The sequence below is a fragment of the Rhamphochromis longiceps genome, linkage group LG10, assembly GCF_057381845.1.
Source record: "Rhamphochromis longiceps isolate RC_006_pf linkage group LG10, R_longiceps_female_GT1.1, whole genome shotgun sequence".
Lineage (NCBI taxonomy): Eukaryota > Metazoa > Chordata > Actinopteri > Cichliformes > Cichlidae > Rhamphochromis > Rhamphochromis longiceps.
The window spans coordinates 4783406-4799275 of NC_140566.1; the positions used below are offsets into that span (position 1 = coordinate 4783406).

The window sequence follows — 15870 nt, forward strand, 5'->3', positions numbered from 1 at the left end:
CCTGGCAGGCTTCGATGACAGACTGTCTCAGCCTGAGGATAAAAGCCAAACACCTTCCTGTCAGTTCTGTCAGCCCGAAGAAACGTCCAGCAGTGAAGCAAATGACCTGAAGCCACCAGTCAAACAGCAGTCTGGACAAGGACTCCAGCGCATCCACATTCGTGACTCCAGTCTCTGTAGCACAAGATGTACTGACTTTGCATACATTACACAGATGACTCACACATTTTGTGGCTTTTAATGACTCAGCCATTAGGTGCACAGCAAACCTATCCACTCTCCCGAGGAGCACAGTGACACCGTTACAATACACATGTGAAGGTTATGCACACGTATAAATTAAGCCACTCATATGTTATAATGACAGAAGTCATACCTTTCATTTCAGCACATGACATGTGTACCGTACATCTGAGAGCGAAACTGAAGAATGACTTGCACAGCTTCAGAATTCAAGGCCAAAACTACCCACACTCAGTGGCCCTTTATATATAATAAAATGTGTTATATAAATAAAAATGCCATTACCAATGTAAAGGTATCTGAATCTGTGTATAAATGATGTAGCTGAGTATTTGAAATGTAAAAAAAGTTTATAGTATGATTTAAATCACTACGTTGAAAAAGAACTGTGACTGAAACTACAGAACTATCTGTATTATTAGTAATAATTTTATTATTATTATTATCATTATAGTTATAGTTTTTACATCACCAATTTTTACAACTATCTGGCAAAAAGCTGTTTATAGACACAAGTTTGGAATGTTGATTCTTGGAGGACGTTCACTTTGTAGCGAATCACAGATATGATGCAAAACTGTTTTATTTTATAGCTGAAGATTCTGGTTTTGTGAAACAAAAAAAAGTAACCTCCTCAAGTTTTTATAATGGCCTGAGTTATGTGAGCCATGGATTCACTATTGAATGATTGTATTCTTCATCAAGCTGGTTCCAGCTTTGCCAAAAGGAACCTTGTCATAGAGCTTTGTTTTTCATTTCCAGAATTAGTTTTCAGTCAGAGTGAGATCTGGACTGTTTTTCCGGCTGATATTCCTTTTCCAGAGAAAAACTTTGACACTATTTTCTCACCAGTACTTTCTTCTATACTTTAAGTGCTTTCTAACTAACATCCACACACATTCATACTCTGATGGATGCATCTAAGAGCAACTTGGGGTTAGAATCTTGCCCAAGGACATTTGGCATGCAGACTAGGGGGAGCCAGGGATTGAACCAGCAACCTGCTCTACCTCCTGAGCCACAGCCTCAGGCTACTTATATCCAGAACTGGCAGTCATCTGTCTCGTGAACATGGCTTCAAATTCTCATAATGTTCACACTTATTGAATATTCCATTATTCAAAAAGTGTAATAATCCTGCATGAAGTTTTCTGTGACCCAGGAACCGTCAGGTCACAGGACCATTGCTCTGCATTCATTTAGTAAAATTTATTTTTTTAGCAGCAAGGTTTTCTTTTACATAGGACTCAGTTCTTCTGCACATGAAGAAGGTGCATTCATCATATAATACCATGCCAACAGATCATTCTCCTCGGAAGCTCTTCAGCTGCTGTTAAACTTTCACTTTGAATGAATGACTCATTTGAAAGTTTTGAGTTTTCTGAAGACTGCAGAAAATCTCAAGACATGAAAGTTTCTGCTTTATTTTTAAAGCAAAAACTGCATTCCAATCTTTCTTCTACAGTCAAATCTTCAAAGACATTACAGAGGTAATGTCTTTGAAGATAAGTATAACACTTGCTGTATTTTAGTACTCGAGGATAAGAAATTGTAATTTTAATGATACTGTTCACCAAGCTGAATATAAGATCTTTTTAATATAAGATGGAGTTGAACCCCCTTTCATGCCCCTGTTTAGAATCTGTGAACCTGCAAACAAAACCAGCATGAAGCCCGTGTTGTTTATTAAGAACAGAATCTTTAACTTGTCGTTCGTATTTCCCACCAAGCATGGCACAACTATTCCTGATATCATCATCATCACCACCTGTGCGTACCATAAAATCAGAACCAAACCTGATTCAATCCTGCCCCCTTGTGACAACACTGAAATACAGAATATCACAGAGCCCAATGTTGATCATTTTTAAACTCCCAGGAAGAGAACCGTTTAAAAACAAAACTGAGTCACAGTAACTAAGAGATGTGTTCACCAGGACGTGTCTCACTCAGAGCGGAGATAATCTACTCACGTAAGAAAAAAGTGCATCGAAAACATTAGGCGTGTTTCTCAGTTATTTAATCCCTTTGATTTCAAAGAATAATTGGAATATAAAATGATTAAAATCAACATTTATAAACAAGATAAAATATGACAGGAATATAAACAGAAGGTGGGGGCTGCATTTACATTGTGCATTTATATTGTACATTTCATCGTTTATTCTGGTTTTACATTCTCGCTGTTGTCAGAGTTCACCAGTACTGATAAAAAGTAGAATCACAGGCCATTCATGAAAAGAGCAGAGCATGAACTGCGTGCCCTGTGAGGCCGAGAAATACTGCAGGAGCTCTTTGAGACTGATCAGGGTGAAGAGTGAGGCCAGAGAAGGGAAAGCTTGCTTTCTTTTATCTATCAGGAGACCAGGAGGTGCTGGTCTCCTGCTTGTCTTGATACATGGAGGTGCTCATTTAAGCTAAGAACAATTCCGATATTTTTATTTATTCATTTCCTTCAGCACAAAATGTGTGTTTTTGAAAACATTAGAAACTTGCCAGCATGTTTCTGTCAATTTAAATGTCTTTGAAATCTCCCCACCTCTCAACTCTCTCCTGCACTTTGAAGGTGACAAACCACCGTCCCTACAGTCGTATTTATCAGAGCTTTATTAACTGTTTTTTTTCCCCCTTGCTCAACTTCTATACATGTGAATTAGAACATGTCTTGCTGGCTTAAAGCAACACAATTCAGGCTGCGAGTCTTAATATTTCAACAGTATCTAAAAAGCCATCTGGTGACAGCAATCAAATCACCAGAGCAAAACAGCAGCATGGCGAAAACCCGACCCTACTGCCTATGAGAGTATGAAACATACATGTTAAGCAGAAGACAGAAGGACAAGAAGATCCAGGGGCTTGCTTCGAGTGCTTCTCATTTTGTACTCATTAGTGTCCTCTCATAGTTTAGAAAAGCAAAGCAAATAATGGCACAAGAACTCCAATAAACTCTGCCTGACCTGCAGTTAAAAAGTAAAAGCAAAAGAACTCATTCTATTTAGAAAATGTTCTGGGATTGTTAATTTTCAAAATGTCATTAAGTGCTTAATATAAAAGAGAGGCCTTCAGTATACATTCACCACATCATCTAAACCTGCCTTTGTACTAAACCCATTTATTTACTGGTAGATAAACGTGGGAGCGCAGGGCGCAGCAACTCACCGTGGCAACTGTTCTCTAGTATTGCAGACATTTTGGCACCAAACCCTTATAGGCACAAAGAAGCATCCTCAGGAGTCTATACTGTGTTAACAGGCATCTTTGTAAATAAGCGCAGGTGTAATACTATCTTTATTAGATCTGAAGTGATGCCAACTTTCTCCTCTTGACTCAAGTTCATAAACAGTGCTGAGAGCAGAAAAGAAAAGCACACAGTGCAAATGGCAGAGATGTTTCAAACTATCAGTGACTGGCAGCTGTAACAAAAGATGGAAGGGACACTATACTGTAACCTACTGAAGCATCAAACGTTTTCAGTGCTGGCTGAAACAAACTGATTTGGGTTCAAATGAATACTCTGTAGTCACGCCTGTTTCTGGAATGTATGAAAATAAGTCTCTTCCATTATAGTTTTTTTCAGACTGCTGTTTGGTTTCCTTGACTTATGTAAAATTAAGATGCAAAATGGAAATAAAAGCGTTTCTTTCCAGCAGAGGGCATGGCAGAAAAACATTACATGAGTTCATGTTCAAATTTCACATTCTTGTGAGCACACACACACGTGCCGTCACATGTATTGTTTAGCCAGTCATCATTAACTTGTCGAATGGCTGCTGTATGAATCTTCCCACAAAGTAAGTAGTTTAAAGGAAAGGCGGTGTCAGAAATACACCTCCAGATGGCTCTGTGCCATGTATTCTACATTCACACACACCTGCAAATGACATTTAAGTGCATCTAATGGGTGAAGTTCACCCCACTGAGGTGTACAATAAATGCCAAGGCATCAATTAAGTACTTACAAGCCAATTTTGTGCAGTTTTGAGAGACAGAGAAGTTAGCTGACACCATCAGTCTTAGCGTGGTAAACTCGAACCAGCTGGTACGCCAAGGTTGTTTGTTCAAATGAAAACGCTGAAAATTGCTAACAAATACAGTCCGACTCTGGTTTATCCATCCCCACCCTCACACACACACACACACACACACACACACACACACACACACACACACACACACGCTCAGCACACTACTCCAGCTGTGACAAACACTGCAGTGCATTTTGTCTCAATGCAAACGAGTGATTTTCACATTAAGAGTTCAGACTGACGTCCGTGCGCTGTCTCTGTTCGGACGCTCGCTGCAGCACATGCTGGGTTTTAGCCGGTGTCTTCCTCGGCGTTATGGCCGAGGAACTTCTCTGGATTGGAGGTACCTTCAAAGCGCTGCGAGGCAATGGCGGCTTGATGAGACATACTCTTCCTCACAATGTCGCCTTTCCTCCACAGTGTGATCTCCTGGAAAAAATTAAAACAACATACATGGTGGTGTGAGGGGGATGTACTGTTGGTAAACTCTCAGATCTATAAAAGTTCAAAATATTAACAATTAACTAACTGCAAAATATCCTCAGATTGCCAGAAGAATTATAGTCTTTTTTTATTTGCCCCATGTGCTCTCATATTTACCAGTAATTGAATCATTCTCAGTTATAAACATTTCTTCCTCTCACATGTTTAACCCTCCTCAGTGCCTCTGTGTACACAGATTGGGGCGTGTGGCCTTGATGCCAAGACTCTGACACCCAATCAGCTTTGTTTTCCAGCTAGAGTCCCAGGACCATGATTGGACAGAAGCCCAGTCCTTGTACTGATTGATAACTGAGACTGTGTTTTCAGAAGTGCAGAACAGCGCACATACATTTTTCATTGTGCAAATGCTTCCTTCTTTTATTCATCTTGGTCATTATGAACTTTTATGCACAAGCCGCTATTATACTTTTTTTTTTAGCCATGAATGGATGCAAACATTTCCTCTGTTTTTTTCTTAACTTATTAGACAACAACAAAGAAACAGTACACGTCTCCCTGGAAAAGTGCAGAAAAGCTCACTTAGTTTTGCTGGTCTCAAAAAAAGGAAAAATAACTAAGAAAATCAGAGGATCAGCTGTGAACTGCTTCAACTGGGCAATACAGGGAGTGCAGAATTATTAGGCAAATGAGTATTTTGTCCACATCATCCTCTTCATGCATGTTGTCTTACTCCAAGCTGTATAGGCTCGAAAGCCTACTACCAATTAAGCATATTAGGTGATGTGTAATGAGAAGGGGTGTGGTCTAATGACATCAACACCCTATATCAGGTGTGCATAATTATTAGGCAACGTCCTTTCCTTTGGCAAAACGGGTCAAAAGAAGGACTTGACAGGCTCAGAACAGTCAAAAATAGTGAGATATCTTGCAGAGGGATGCAGCAGTCTCAAATTTGCAAAGCTTCTGAAGCGTGATCATCGAACAATCAAGCGTTTCATTCAAAATAGTCAACAGGGTCGCAAGAAGCGTGTGGAAAAACCAAGGCGCAAAATAACTGCCCATGAACTGAGAAAAGTCAAGCGTGCAGCTGCCAAGATGCCACTTGCCACCAGTTTGGCCATATTTCAGAGCTGCAACATCACTGGAGTGCCCAAAAGCACAAGGTGTGCAATACTCAGAGACATGGCCAAGGTAAGAAAGGCTGAAAGACGACCACCACTGAACAAGACACACAAGCTGAAACGTCAAGACTTGGCCAAGAAATATCTCAAGACTGGTTTTTCTAAGGTTTTATGGACTGATGAAATGAGAGTGAGTCTTGATGGGCCAGATGGATGGGCCCGTGGCTGGATTGGTAAAGGGCAGAGAGCTCCAGTCCCACTCAGACACCAGCAAGGTGGAGGTGGAGTACTGGTTTGGGCTGGTATCATCAAAGATGAGCTTGTGGGGCCTTTTCGGGTTGAGGATGGAGTCAAGCTCAACTCCCAGTCCTACTGCCAGTTTCTGGAAGACACCTTCTTCAAGCAGTGGTACAGGAAGAAGTCTGCATCCTTCAAGAAAAACATGATTTTCATGCAGGACAATGCTCCATCACACGCGTCCAAGTACTCCACAGCGTGGCTGGCAAGAAAGGGTATAAAAGAAGAAAAACTAATGACATGGCCTCCTTGTTCACCTGATCTGAACCCCATTGAGAACCTGTGGTCCATCATCAAATGTGAGATTTACAAGGAGGGAAAACAGTACACCTCTCTGAACAGTGTCTGGGAGGCTGTGGTTGCTGCTGCACGCAATGTTGATGGTGAACAGATCAAAACACTGACAGAATCCATGGATGGCAGGCTTTTGAGTGTCCTTGCAAAGAAAGGTGGCTATATTGGTCGCTGATTTGTTTTTGTTTTGTTTTTGAATGTCAGAAATGTATATTTGTGAATGTGGAGATGTTATATTGGTTTCACTGGTAAAAATAAATAATTGAAATGGGTATATATTTGTTTTTTGTTAAGTTTCCTAATAATTATGCACAGTAATAGTCACCTGCACACACAGATATCCCCCTAAAATAGCTAAAACTAAAAACAAACTAAAAACTACTTCCAAAAACATTCAGCTTTGATATTAATGAGTTTTTGGGTTCATTGAGAACATGGTTGTTGTTCAATAATAAAATTATTCCTCAAAAATACAACTTGCCTAATAATTCTGCACTCCCTGTACAGAAACTGCATTTCTGGACTGGCTTCAGTTTTCAGCCCATGAACTTGCTGCCTGCCTGTAACCCTCACCCGCCAAGGGTTCTTTTTCCCAAACCGCAGAAAGCTCGTCCAGAGACACAAAGTCATTATAGATCTATAGTACGATATTTCTAGAGTACACATTTTCTTTACTATGTCTAAAGTGGTCATATTCCTAGATACTATGACTAAACACAAAGTAGAGCTCCAAGAACGACACAGTACTCGAAACTGCTTGAACCACAGCAGCTGGAACGTCATTAACAGTCACCTGTGTGAGTGAGCAGAAGAACTACAGATCTTGTGTGATCTCACTGTCTGTGTACCTGCTGTTTGAAATAGCGTCTTTCCTCTTCATCTATGAGGACCAGATTAAGGTAGTACCGCACAGAAAACTTCTTGTTAATGTCCCTCATTGTGGGGGTCAACTCATAGCCTGCCAGAAACAGCCTGATGGGGATGGACTCTCCTGTAGCACAAGACAAAATCAGGTTTAGTTTGCAACAAATGAGATCTGCTGCAACAAGCAGCAGAACCACAGACCATAAAAGGCCTCTGACCTCACCTCTGACGGGGGCACCATCCATTATTTCATACTTTGCTATGGTGTCATTCTCATGGTAGACGTTAGGGCCTGTGCCAGTTGTCTCCCGCTTGATGATGTCAATCTCCATATGTCTGATCTTAATCCTCACTAGGAGGAAGTAAATCTTCCCTACAATAACATCTTTTAGGTGATACCTGCAAGCAGATGATGGAATCTGTTAATATTCTCTCTTGCTTTGATCATTTCAATTTCTGATTGCAAAGAAAAAAGAAAATCATACTTGGACTTATTGTACTCAAACTCTATGTGTAGACAGTCCTCAATGCCAACTTCCATCTTGATGGAGGAGTTCAGCTCGGGGTAGGTGCTGAGTGTGTGAACCACAAGATCCAACTCTTTGCTGATGTCGTTGAGTCTCCGGCCTACTGTCGCCCTGAGAAAGTAGCTGGAAGCAAATGCAAAAACATTTGGATACAAGAGAGGAGCATGTCACTAACAGCCAGTAAGCAGCATGTGAGGTTGCACTGACCAGTACACAGATTTTCATCTCTGTGTGCACAGCATGCCCCTCTTTAGATGCACTGTTGCATGCTGCAGGTATTGCTACAACAGAGAACACCAAAGTGTACAAGAAACACACAACTTTTACAAGTGAAGGCAAACTAATGTAGCAGTTTATCTGCATTTCAGATCATATTTTAAGTAGTTCTTTGTAACTGACGTTTAGTAAAGCAAGCTGGGGTTGGACCAGAGCACCTGAAGATGCTTTTCTTTACCACCAACGTTGTTGAAGAGGTAACAGCAAGTATTGTTATGGTTTTGCATGTCATGAAGTAATCTTACAAAGAAACTTCAAAGATATCTTTGAACTAGTTTGAAAACCTCACATGCAAATTTAATGGGAAAAAGAAGCCACTTGAAGATCTTCATGAGTACACACTGTCTCTCAATTTCTTAGTCAGGAGCACCACTTACTCAAAACATCTAGTTTCAAAACAGCAAGATAGTGATGACGAAAAAGCTCAACTAAAGACTTAAAAGTGGACCTTCCCGGTGCTTGAAAGTAGGGCTGGGTATAGTCACTGATTTCTATAACGGATTCAATTCTGATTCACAAGGTCTCGATTTGATTTAATTTAATTCAATTTTGACTCAGATAGTCAGAAATATTATTATTGTAATCATTTATCAGTACTGACACTTGTCAGACTTCATCAGAGGTGTGAGCATCACAGCAGATGCCTTTGTGTCAAAGTAACTGAAGATAAAACAGAAAAACATGAAGGTGATTTTCCTGGCCTGGCTTTTTATAGCAGATAAGAAAACCATGAATCAACATATATCTGATGCTGCTGAAGTAAAGCAAAGCAAAGTTACAGAGGTTTTTATTAGAGATAAATCTAAGCGTTTTGTAATTTGGCATAATTTCAAAAAGCTTACATTTTCTTCGGTAGTGAACAGAAGACATTAGGCTCTCTTGACAGAGAGCATTTTTTAAAAAACAAAAAACAAAGATGAGAAAATTTATAGCATTCTCACTCCTAAATATGAAGCAGGAAATTGAAGATGTATAGCTTAGCATATACGAATGAAATACAGGGTAACACCTCAACTGCACAAAGGTTAAGGAATGTCCAGCGTTATAGCACGCCATCAAAAACATGGAACAAGCCATTAACGATTCCACTTGCAGAGGACAGAGCAGAACTTACCGTAACTTGACGTTCTGACCAGTGTATGATTCGTAGGGTTTCTCCACATGTGTGAACTCAAAGTCAAACGTCTGTGACTGTGTGAGCTCCCCTGGTCGAGCCAAGTCTTTCACCAGAGACACAAACTCGTGATGATTCCCCCTGTCATAGTACATTTCTGGAAACACAAATTAACAGTGTCACACATTGCCCATCGCTGAAGTCATTTTAAACTCTTTTATCTGAGGAACTGCAAAGACAATTGTGTACTGACAGTCCTCACAGTGACCACTTCTCCCACTGTGCTGACACACTGACTACATGGTGCAAACTGAATTTCAGTGAAATGACTGGTCAGAAATGAATTTACATACTTTATAATTATTACTGTTTGCTTTCCATTTCCTATCTGCTCACAACTATTTCAAAATCAACTGAGATACTTTAACATGCAAATGAAAAATGCTAATCATTTTAACCAACTGAAAAAAAGACTGACAGCATGATGTTTAAACTAAGCAACGCTGTTATTTGAAAAAATTTATTCTAAGTTTGTTTTTAGCATGAGTAGCACATTTGAAACAGTTTGTGCAGGCCTGTGTTTGTTGCATCACTTCCTCTTTTAACAACTGTAGAGGTTTGGGAACTAAGGAGCGTGAATGCTGTAGGCCAAAATGCTTTTTCATTCTTGCTTGTTAAAGCATTGCAGCTGCTTAAAAGTGCAGGACACTGTTTGTCATGTTCATGTTTCAGAATGTGTTTGAAGTTTCCAACAGGTGACAGGTTTGTACTGTGGGCAGGCCAGTTTAGCACCCAGATTCTTTCAATGCACAATTAGGAGTTGTGATCTGTGGAATATGATTTGGCTCTGTTTTGCTTAAATAACGTAGACATTACCTACAGAAACGAAAAATACAGCAGTGTATTCTGGTCCTAAACCTCTATATATACACTGCATGTTTCTAGAGTGCAACAAACAACAACCAGCTTGGATAGAGTGTAAACAAACAAATATGTAACTATATATAAGAAATGTCAGAGAAATCTGTTTGAGTTTGTCTGAGAGAGAGTAAAAAAAATATCCAGTGTAAGACTGGATATCTGCAGGGTTGAAACTACAATGTGCAGAACCATGGAATACAACACTTACTTCACCCTGCTGTGCGTTACCCGGTTATTTTATACCGGTTGTAAAAGGGAACCACCTGAGTAAAATAACCATTACAAAAGCTGATGTTTTAAAGAAGGTACATATAGGGCCAATTCTAATAACAGTCTGTGGCAGCATAAACCCTTATTTAACATTAAAATGCAACTGCTGGGATTTGCTAAAGAGGCATGGTGTCAGTTTTGTAACTGAAAGTTGTGGACAGCGGTATTTTTGCAGCTGGTCCTATGGCATATATAATTTCAGGAGGCAAATATTACATTTGCAGCCTGTAATTTAAACATTAAATCTAACACTGAAGAATTATGCCTCTTCCGGTTGTGATGCATTCTTAGATGAGTTTTATTTGGAATAAGAGAGAGGAAGAATAAATGCATAATTGGCACATTGGGTGAAGGGCTTAAAGCGGTGACTGCAAAGCCAAACTTTGGCTGTCCTAAACTCTTCACTGATTTCACATGCTGAATGGTTAGAGGTGAGCCCTACATCATACTCTCCTTTGCTGGGTCTGCTGGTTTTTTAGCTGCTAATTTGTGGTACTTAGCATTAATGTGGTGATTGCTTTAGTGAACTGGCTGGGCTTTTGTATATAAATATAGCCTAGTTAGTAGACCATCCTGTCTGACGGCCTCCGACTATGAATTATGGGATGGCACTGATCACAGCGTTTATCATGGCCGCCACAGAGACACTTCCAGGTCACTTAAACGGTATCATCTGATAAACACTGTTTTAAACACACAGACACAACAATACACAGTTCGCCGCACCGTCAGAAACGCCTTTAAGCAGTTTCCTTGAAACTCTCAGCTCTCAGGCTGCCATCTTTGATTGAACAAAAGTAAAAGTGACAATCACCTAATACTTCAGTTTTTACTTACATGTGATAATCTAGGCACCGAAAGTGCGACTTAACAAAAAGTGTACGTTACAGAAGATGTTTAAAAGAAGGGCCAAAGGTCACTGAGACGTAACGGCTCTCCAATGGCTGACGAGTCAGCTGACGTCGCTCGCGCCCACATCTGTCACGAGACCCGACACTTCAAATAGACACTTGTTACTGCAGTACGGCCGAACTTTAAATGCGTTTCTTGTCACTTTTTACACATTAAAGCTGTAAAATACACCATGCTGATAGTCGTCAGTACATGTAGCTAGCTACCCAGTATTTCCTGTCACACTTTGGCTACTTCTGTCTGGGGCTGAATGTGGAATTCAGGCCTAGCAGCTGCTCACCTATCTGGCCGATAAACTCGATTTTGATGCCATTATGCTCCAGCCTCTTTCCCGGGTATTTGAGTGTAACGTTGACTTTTCCGGAAACAGTTTCCCCGTCGTAGAAAAGGAAATATTTGTCTTTCCTGCCGTCTTCGCTTCTGTGCTCAGCTTTCTTTCTCGTTTCGGCGTCATTCAGAACTATATCTATGTCCGCACTCTGACCAAAACCAAAAAAGCTCATTGCTGCTCGTTAGTCAAGCGAAGCCCTGTGGCCGGATCCCGCTGGAAATGCGCTGTCTTCCTAATGAAAAAACACACTGTAGTTTGTTCTCGGTTTGCCGCGAGGAGTCCAGCGCGAGCTGCTTCCCAGATTATTGCATATTTTGAGTTACAACCGCCTGACTACGCATGCGTCTACAGTCACGTGAAGGAAATTGTATTCTTTGTAGTTTGTTTCGTTTCTCTGTTCATGAATTTTTTTGACAAATTGTACTCTCGGTGCTAAAATGAAAAATTATAACGAGCAATATTTCGCTGAATGCCAACTTTTCAAACAATGGTAACCCTCCCCTTCACCCCACCTCTGCACCTTTCAGGCGCAGTATCAACAGGCGGAAGAAGCCACAACTCCTGGCCTGCTTGAGTTGCTACTGCCCCGAGTAAAGTCTTACAGGTGTTGGAATGTCCAATTTAAACACAATTTAATGGCCTTCAAATTATGATTGACCAAGATGTTCTTTTGGAGGCTGAGGCTGTCCCAGCGACCGTAGGGCAAGAGGCAGGGTACACTCTGGACAGGTCACCAATCTGCTGGCTAACATTGCCACACCTATGTCATTCAGATTAACCGGACTGTGGGAGAAACTCACGAAGACACGAGGAGAACAAGCAAACAACTCACAGAAACGCCATGGCTGGATGATGATACTGGGGTACTTCGTGCTGTGAGGCTGTGTGTGCTGCCCGCTTCTTAATATACTTGGTATTATTCTGAGTATAATTATGTTTTTGTTTATGTGGATATAGTACATTTGTACTATTCATCTACATTTTTTAACAAAATTTGTTTACATTTTTAGTAAGTGTGAGAAAGTGAGAAAAGAGTTTGATCAGAAGTTTACTTTGTTTTCCAAAAAATTTTTTCTTTTTCTAATTGTACTGTCATGAACTTTAACATTAAACATTCTAAATATGAGATGCATCTTTTAAATGTGTTTTTAATATGTTAGTCTTAAAGTTTCTCGCTGCTTTTTTAATTATTTCCCACGCCTGTTTGTGTTCCTGCAAGCCTCAACTTTCTCTGCTTTTAAGATCTGGTTTCATATGGAATCATTTGAGTCCCTCACTTTTTGTGTTAGTGATGCAATCTGTGAAAGGGATCATGACTCAAACAGCCAAGTCAATTGGTAGAGAGTGTTTGGTTCAGTTCTGATGGTCTGTGTTTATGACTCCATGCCTCAACTACAATGCAGTAGCTGTGTTAGCTATAGAAGGGTTACAGTTTGGAGGGGTATTACTGGTATACTGGGTATACTGGTACTCATATAACACCTTTCTACTCAGTTTAGCACTGAGAGAAATTTGTACTGCAAGTCACATTCACCCATTAACACACTCTCATACAGAGTTTATCTATGCCAAGCACTCTGTTGGGAGAAATTGGGAGACAAAATTGCATTGTGAGCAACTCGGGAGTACACAAAGATACTTTGAAAGGAAGAGTCAGGGATCTAACCACCAAAGCAGACGAAGGAGAATCTAATGTAACTGCACCACGATTCAGTAGGTCTATATTTTTTCCTTGGATTTGTTTGCTAAATTTTATTTCCAGTGTGAGGAAATGTGTCTCGCCTAATTCTTACAAATAAAAGAATGGTTTGTATTTTTATCCAAAGAGCAAGATTAATTTAACAATGAATTGCATCACTTCTCAATTTTGGTAGATTCACTGTTGCCAAGGTATCTGTCTCATATCAGAATAGGAAGAGGTTGGACTGGTACAGCCCTGGCCTGAATGAAACAGTATTGGAGCTTAGAAAAAACTTACTGTATAGAAACTACGTTTAGAAATGTACTAAATCGACTTGTGTAAGTATAATGATGATGCATTTCCATTCGTTTTTAATCCCCTCTGCTTTTGACTCATATTGACTGCATGTTGTACCAGTTTTAAGCACTAGAGGTCAGGAGTGCACAATTTGTAACATCCTTATGCAAACTAAGCTCATTGTGGTGTCTGGAATGACTGCAGTAACAATAAATCCACAAACACAAATCTTTTGCAGTCTGTTTAAATTTTGTCGTTCACTCGGTCTCTCCAATGAGTGGGGGAAAAGGGAAAACTGGCTCCAGGATTTCCCTGGACCCGGTTCTCTAATGGCACTGCTAGAGGGCAAGGTTTAACCACAGCAGGACAGATAAACCTGAGAGCCCTCCTAAATTCTCAGGTTTTTGCAATTGAGCTCCTGATGTTTTGTGCTATTATTTAGCATTTAAAAAAAATATTCATGTGAAAAATAAATCCTCACCCTCATTGCAGGCACGTCATGTCTTTTTCACTCTCAGATTTGAACTCTTGGTGGGAAATCCTCTAAAACCTTTAAAAGCCAGCATAGTGTTGCTGTTTTATGCAACCTGTAGTTTTGGTAACATGAACCACATGCTTCACACACATCAGTCACAGCAGTGTTTCAGATATGAAGTGAGTGGGAACAGTTATTAAATTTTGTGTGTGTGTGTGTGTGTGTGTGTGAGTGTGTGTGTGTGTGTGTGTGTGTGTGTGTGTGTGTGTGTGTGTGTGTGTGTGTGTGTGTGTGTGTGTGTGTTGCTTTATCTCATTATGAGGCTAACTGCCTAATTAGTTCTGGTGGCTTACAAAGACAGATTAAAATGATCCTCTTTTTGTGAATAGCTTTAGAATCCAACATGAAAATAGTCAAACAGCCCCCTTAAGGCTGAGAGATAGAAATGTTCTTTTAAAACAATGACTCATTTTTGACAGCATTTTTCTTCTAAAATTGTCCTGCAACAGCATCACATGAATTGTGCAACTCCTTTTTGGACAAATGACTAAAAACTTTTAACAAGCTGATGCCTCCTAGCTGTCATGGTGCGACTCAAACCAATTATTTCTGTGACGATGGGAGTGTGAGGTGCAGCTGTAGACCCTGCTTGGACATGGACACATCTTGCCAGTGTGTCCTTCTGTCACATCCTACTGTGATATTTTCTAAATGGCCAACTTCCCTCTGTCAAGTATCATTTTTTCCCCTCACTGTGGTGTCTGCTCTGCATACACTGAATGCAGCCCTGTCCTCTGAAAAGTCCCTGAAAATGCAGAATGTTTGAAGATATTAGAGAGAAATGAGGTGAAGACTGGGCAGATTAACCAGTTTAGGGGCAAAGCATCTGCTGTGGGCAGAGGAACACCTGTGCTGTAGCTGACATTTATTTTAATAAAACCTCATATAACAAATAAAGGTGTAAAAATTAAGTTGATGTTGGCTCCTCCACAGCAGTTATGGATCCACACACTATAGGGCCACAGGAAGGGATCTCTCATTATTTATTCATTTTTCCCCTTGCATTGGAAATTGTTAGATTTTTGTGGTCAGTAATTCTTTCAATCATTTGCTCTTGCATTAAATTTGCATTCAAATCTATGATGAACTCTCTGTCAGCGTATTCAAACTGTGGAATGGTTGCCAGAAGTCCTCTTTCCTAATAAAAGTGGTCATTGCAAACTGAATATGTGGTCAAGGTGTGAGAAAGATGTGGCGTGGAAACGGCGGTAACATATGAATGTGAATGTGTGAACGCTAAACGGCATCACCATTGTTGCCCAGGAATCCAAAGACTCCTACTGGGTCCCCGCCCTCTGGGCTTGTGCACCTGGAGGTGGTTGAGTCTTCACATCTGCTGGCAGTCATTCATCACCTCTGCTATTTAAGGCTGAAGAAATCCTCCAGTTGACACCAGATTGCACTAGCTCTGGTAGTGTGGTTCAGCTCCTCGTACTGGCCCAGTGTTCAAGTTTGCCTTCTGCTGTTCTGCAACTCAACCTCTTCTCTGTGCAGAAGGCCTGTGTCGAAGAGTGGCCGAGAGACCAGTGTGGCAAGATTCCCATGAGAGAGATTCAGCGGACTTCCCTTTTGTTTGTCTCATTGTCTGAATACCTGTGACCTCGCTGTGTTGAAAAAAGCTGGTAAAACTTCTATTCCGAGCCCAGCGATCGAGTCCAACTGTGAGAGCGAGGCCCGCCTCGAATAATATTGTAAAATATTTAAGATGCAAGTGAACA

The 15870-nt window shown here is 40.5% G+C and overlaps 1 protein-coding gene across 1 annotated transcript; it reads right to left on the bottom strand.

Moving 5' to 3' along the window:
* Nucleotides 1–4528: 4528 nt before the first annotated feature.
* On the bottom strand, nt 4529–12102 carry LOC146660193 (vacuolar protein sorting-associated protein 26B-like). Its single transcript, XM_085419944.1, has 6 exons — nt 11589–12102; nt 9206–9362; nt 7774–7938; nt 7512–7687; nt 7273–7415; nt 4529–4697 (listed from the first exon to the last, which is right to left on the bottom strand). The coding sequence occupies exons 1-6, from the start codon at nt 11809–11811 to the stop codon at nt 4560–4562; spliced, it is 1002 nt and encodes a 333-aa protein (XP_085276070.1). The 5' UTR covers nt 11812–12102; the 3' UTR covers nt 4529–4559.
* Nucleotides 12103–15870: the final 3768 nt, after the last annotated feature.

What these genes read in the sequence shown, in the direction of transcription:
- LOC146660193 (XM_085419944.1), bottom strand. Translation starts at nt 11,811, where the DNA reads ATGAGCTTTTTTGGTTTTGGTCAGAGTGCGGACATAGATATAGTTCTG. An exon ending in TTTGAGTACAATAAGTCCAA is followed by an intron (nt 7,688 to 7,773) that starts GTATGATTTTCT and finishes ATCTGCTTGCAG; the next exon opens with GTATCACCTAAAAGATGTTA. An exon ending in GGATGGTGCCCCCGTCAGAG is followed by an intron (nt 7,416 to 7,511) that starts GTGAGGTCAGAG and finishes CTTGTGCTACAG; the next exon opens with GAGAGTCCATCCCCATCAGG.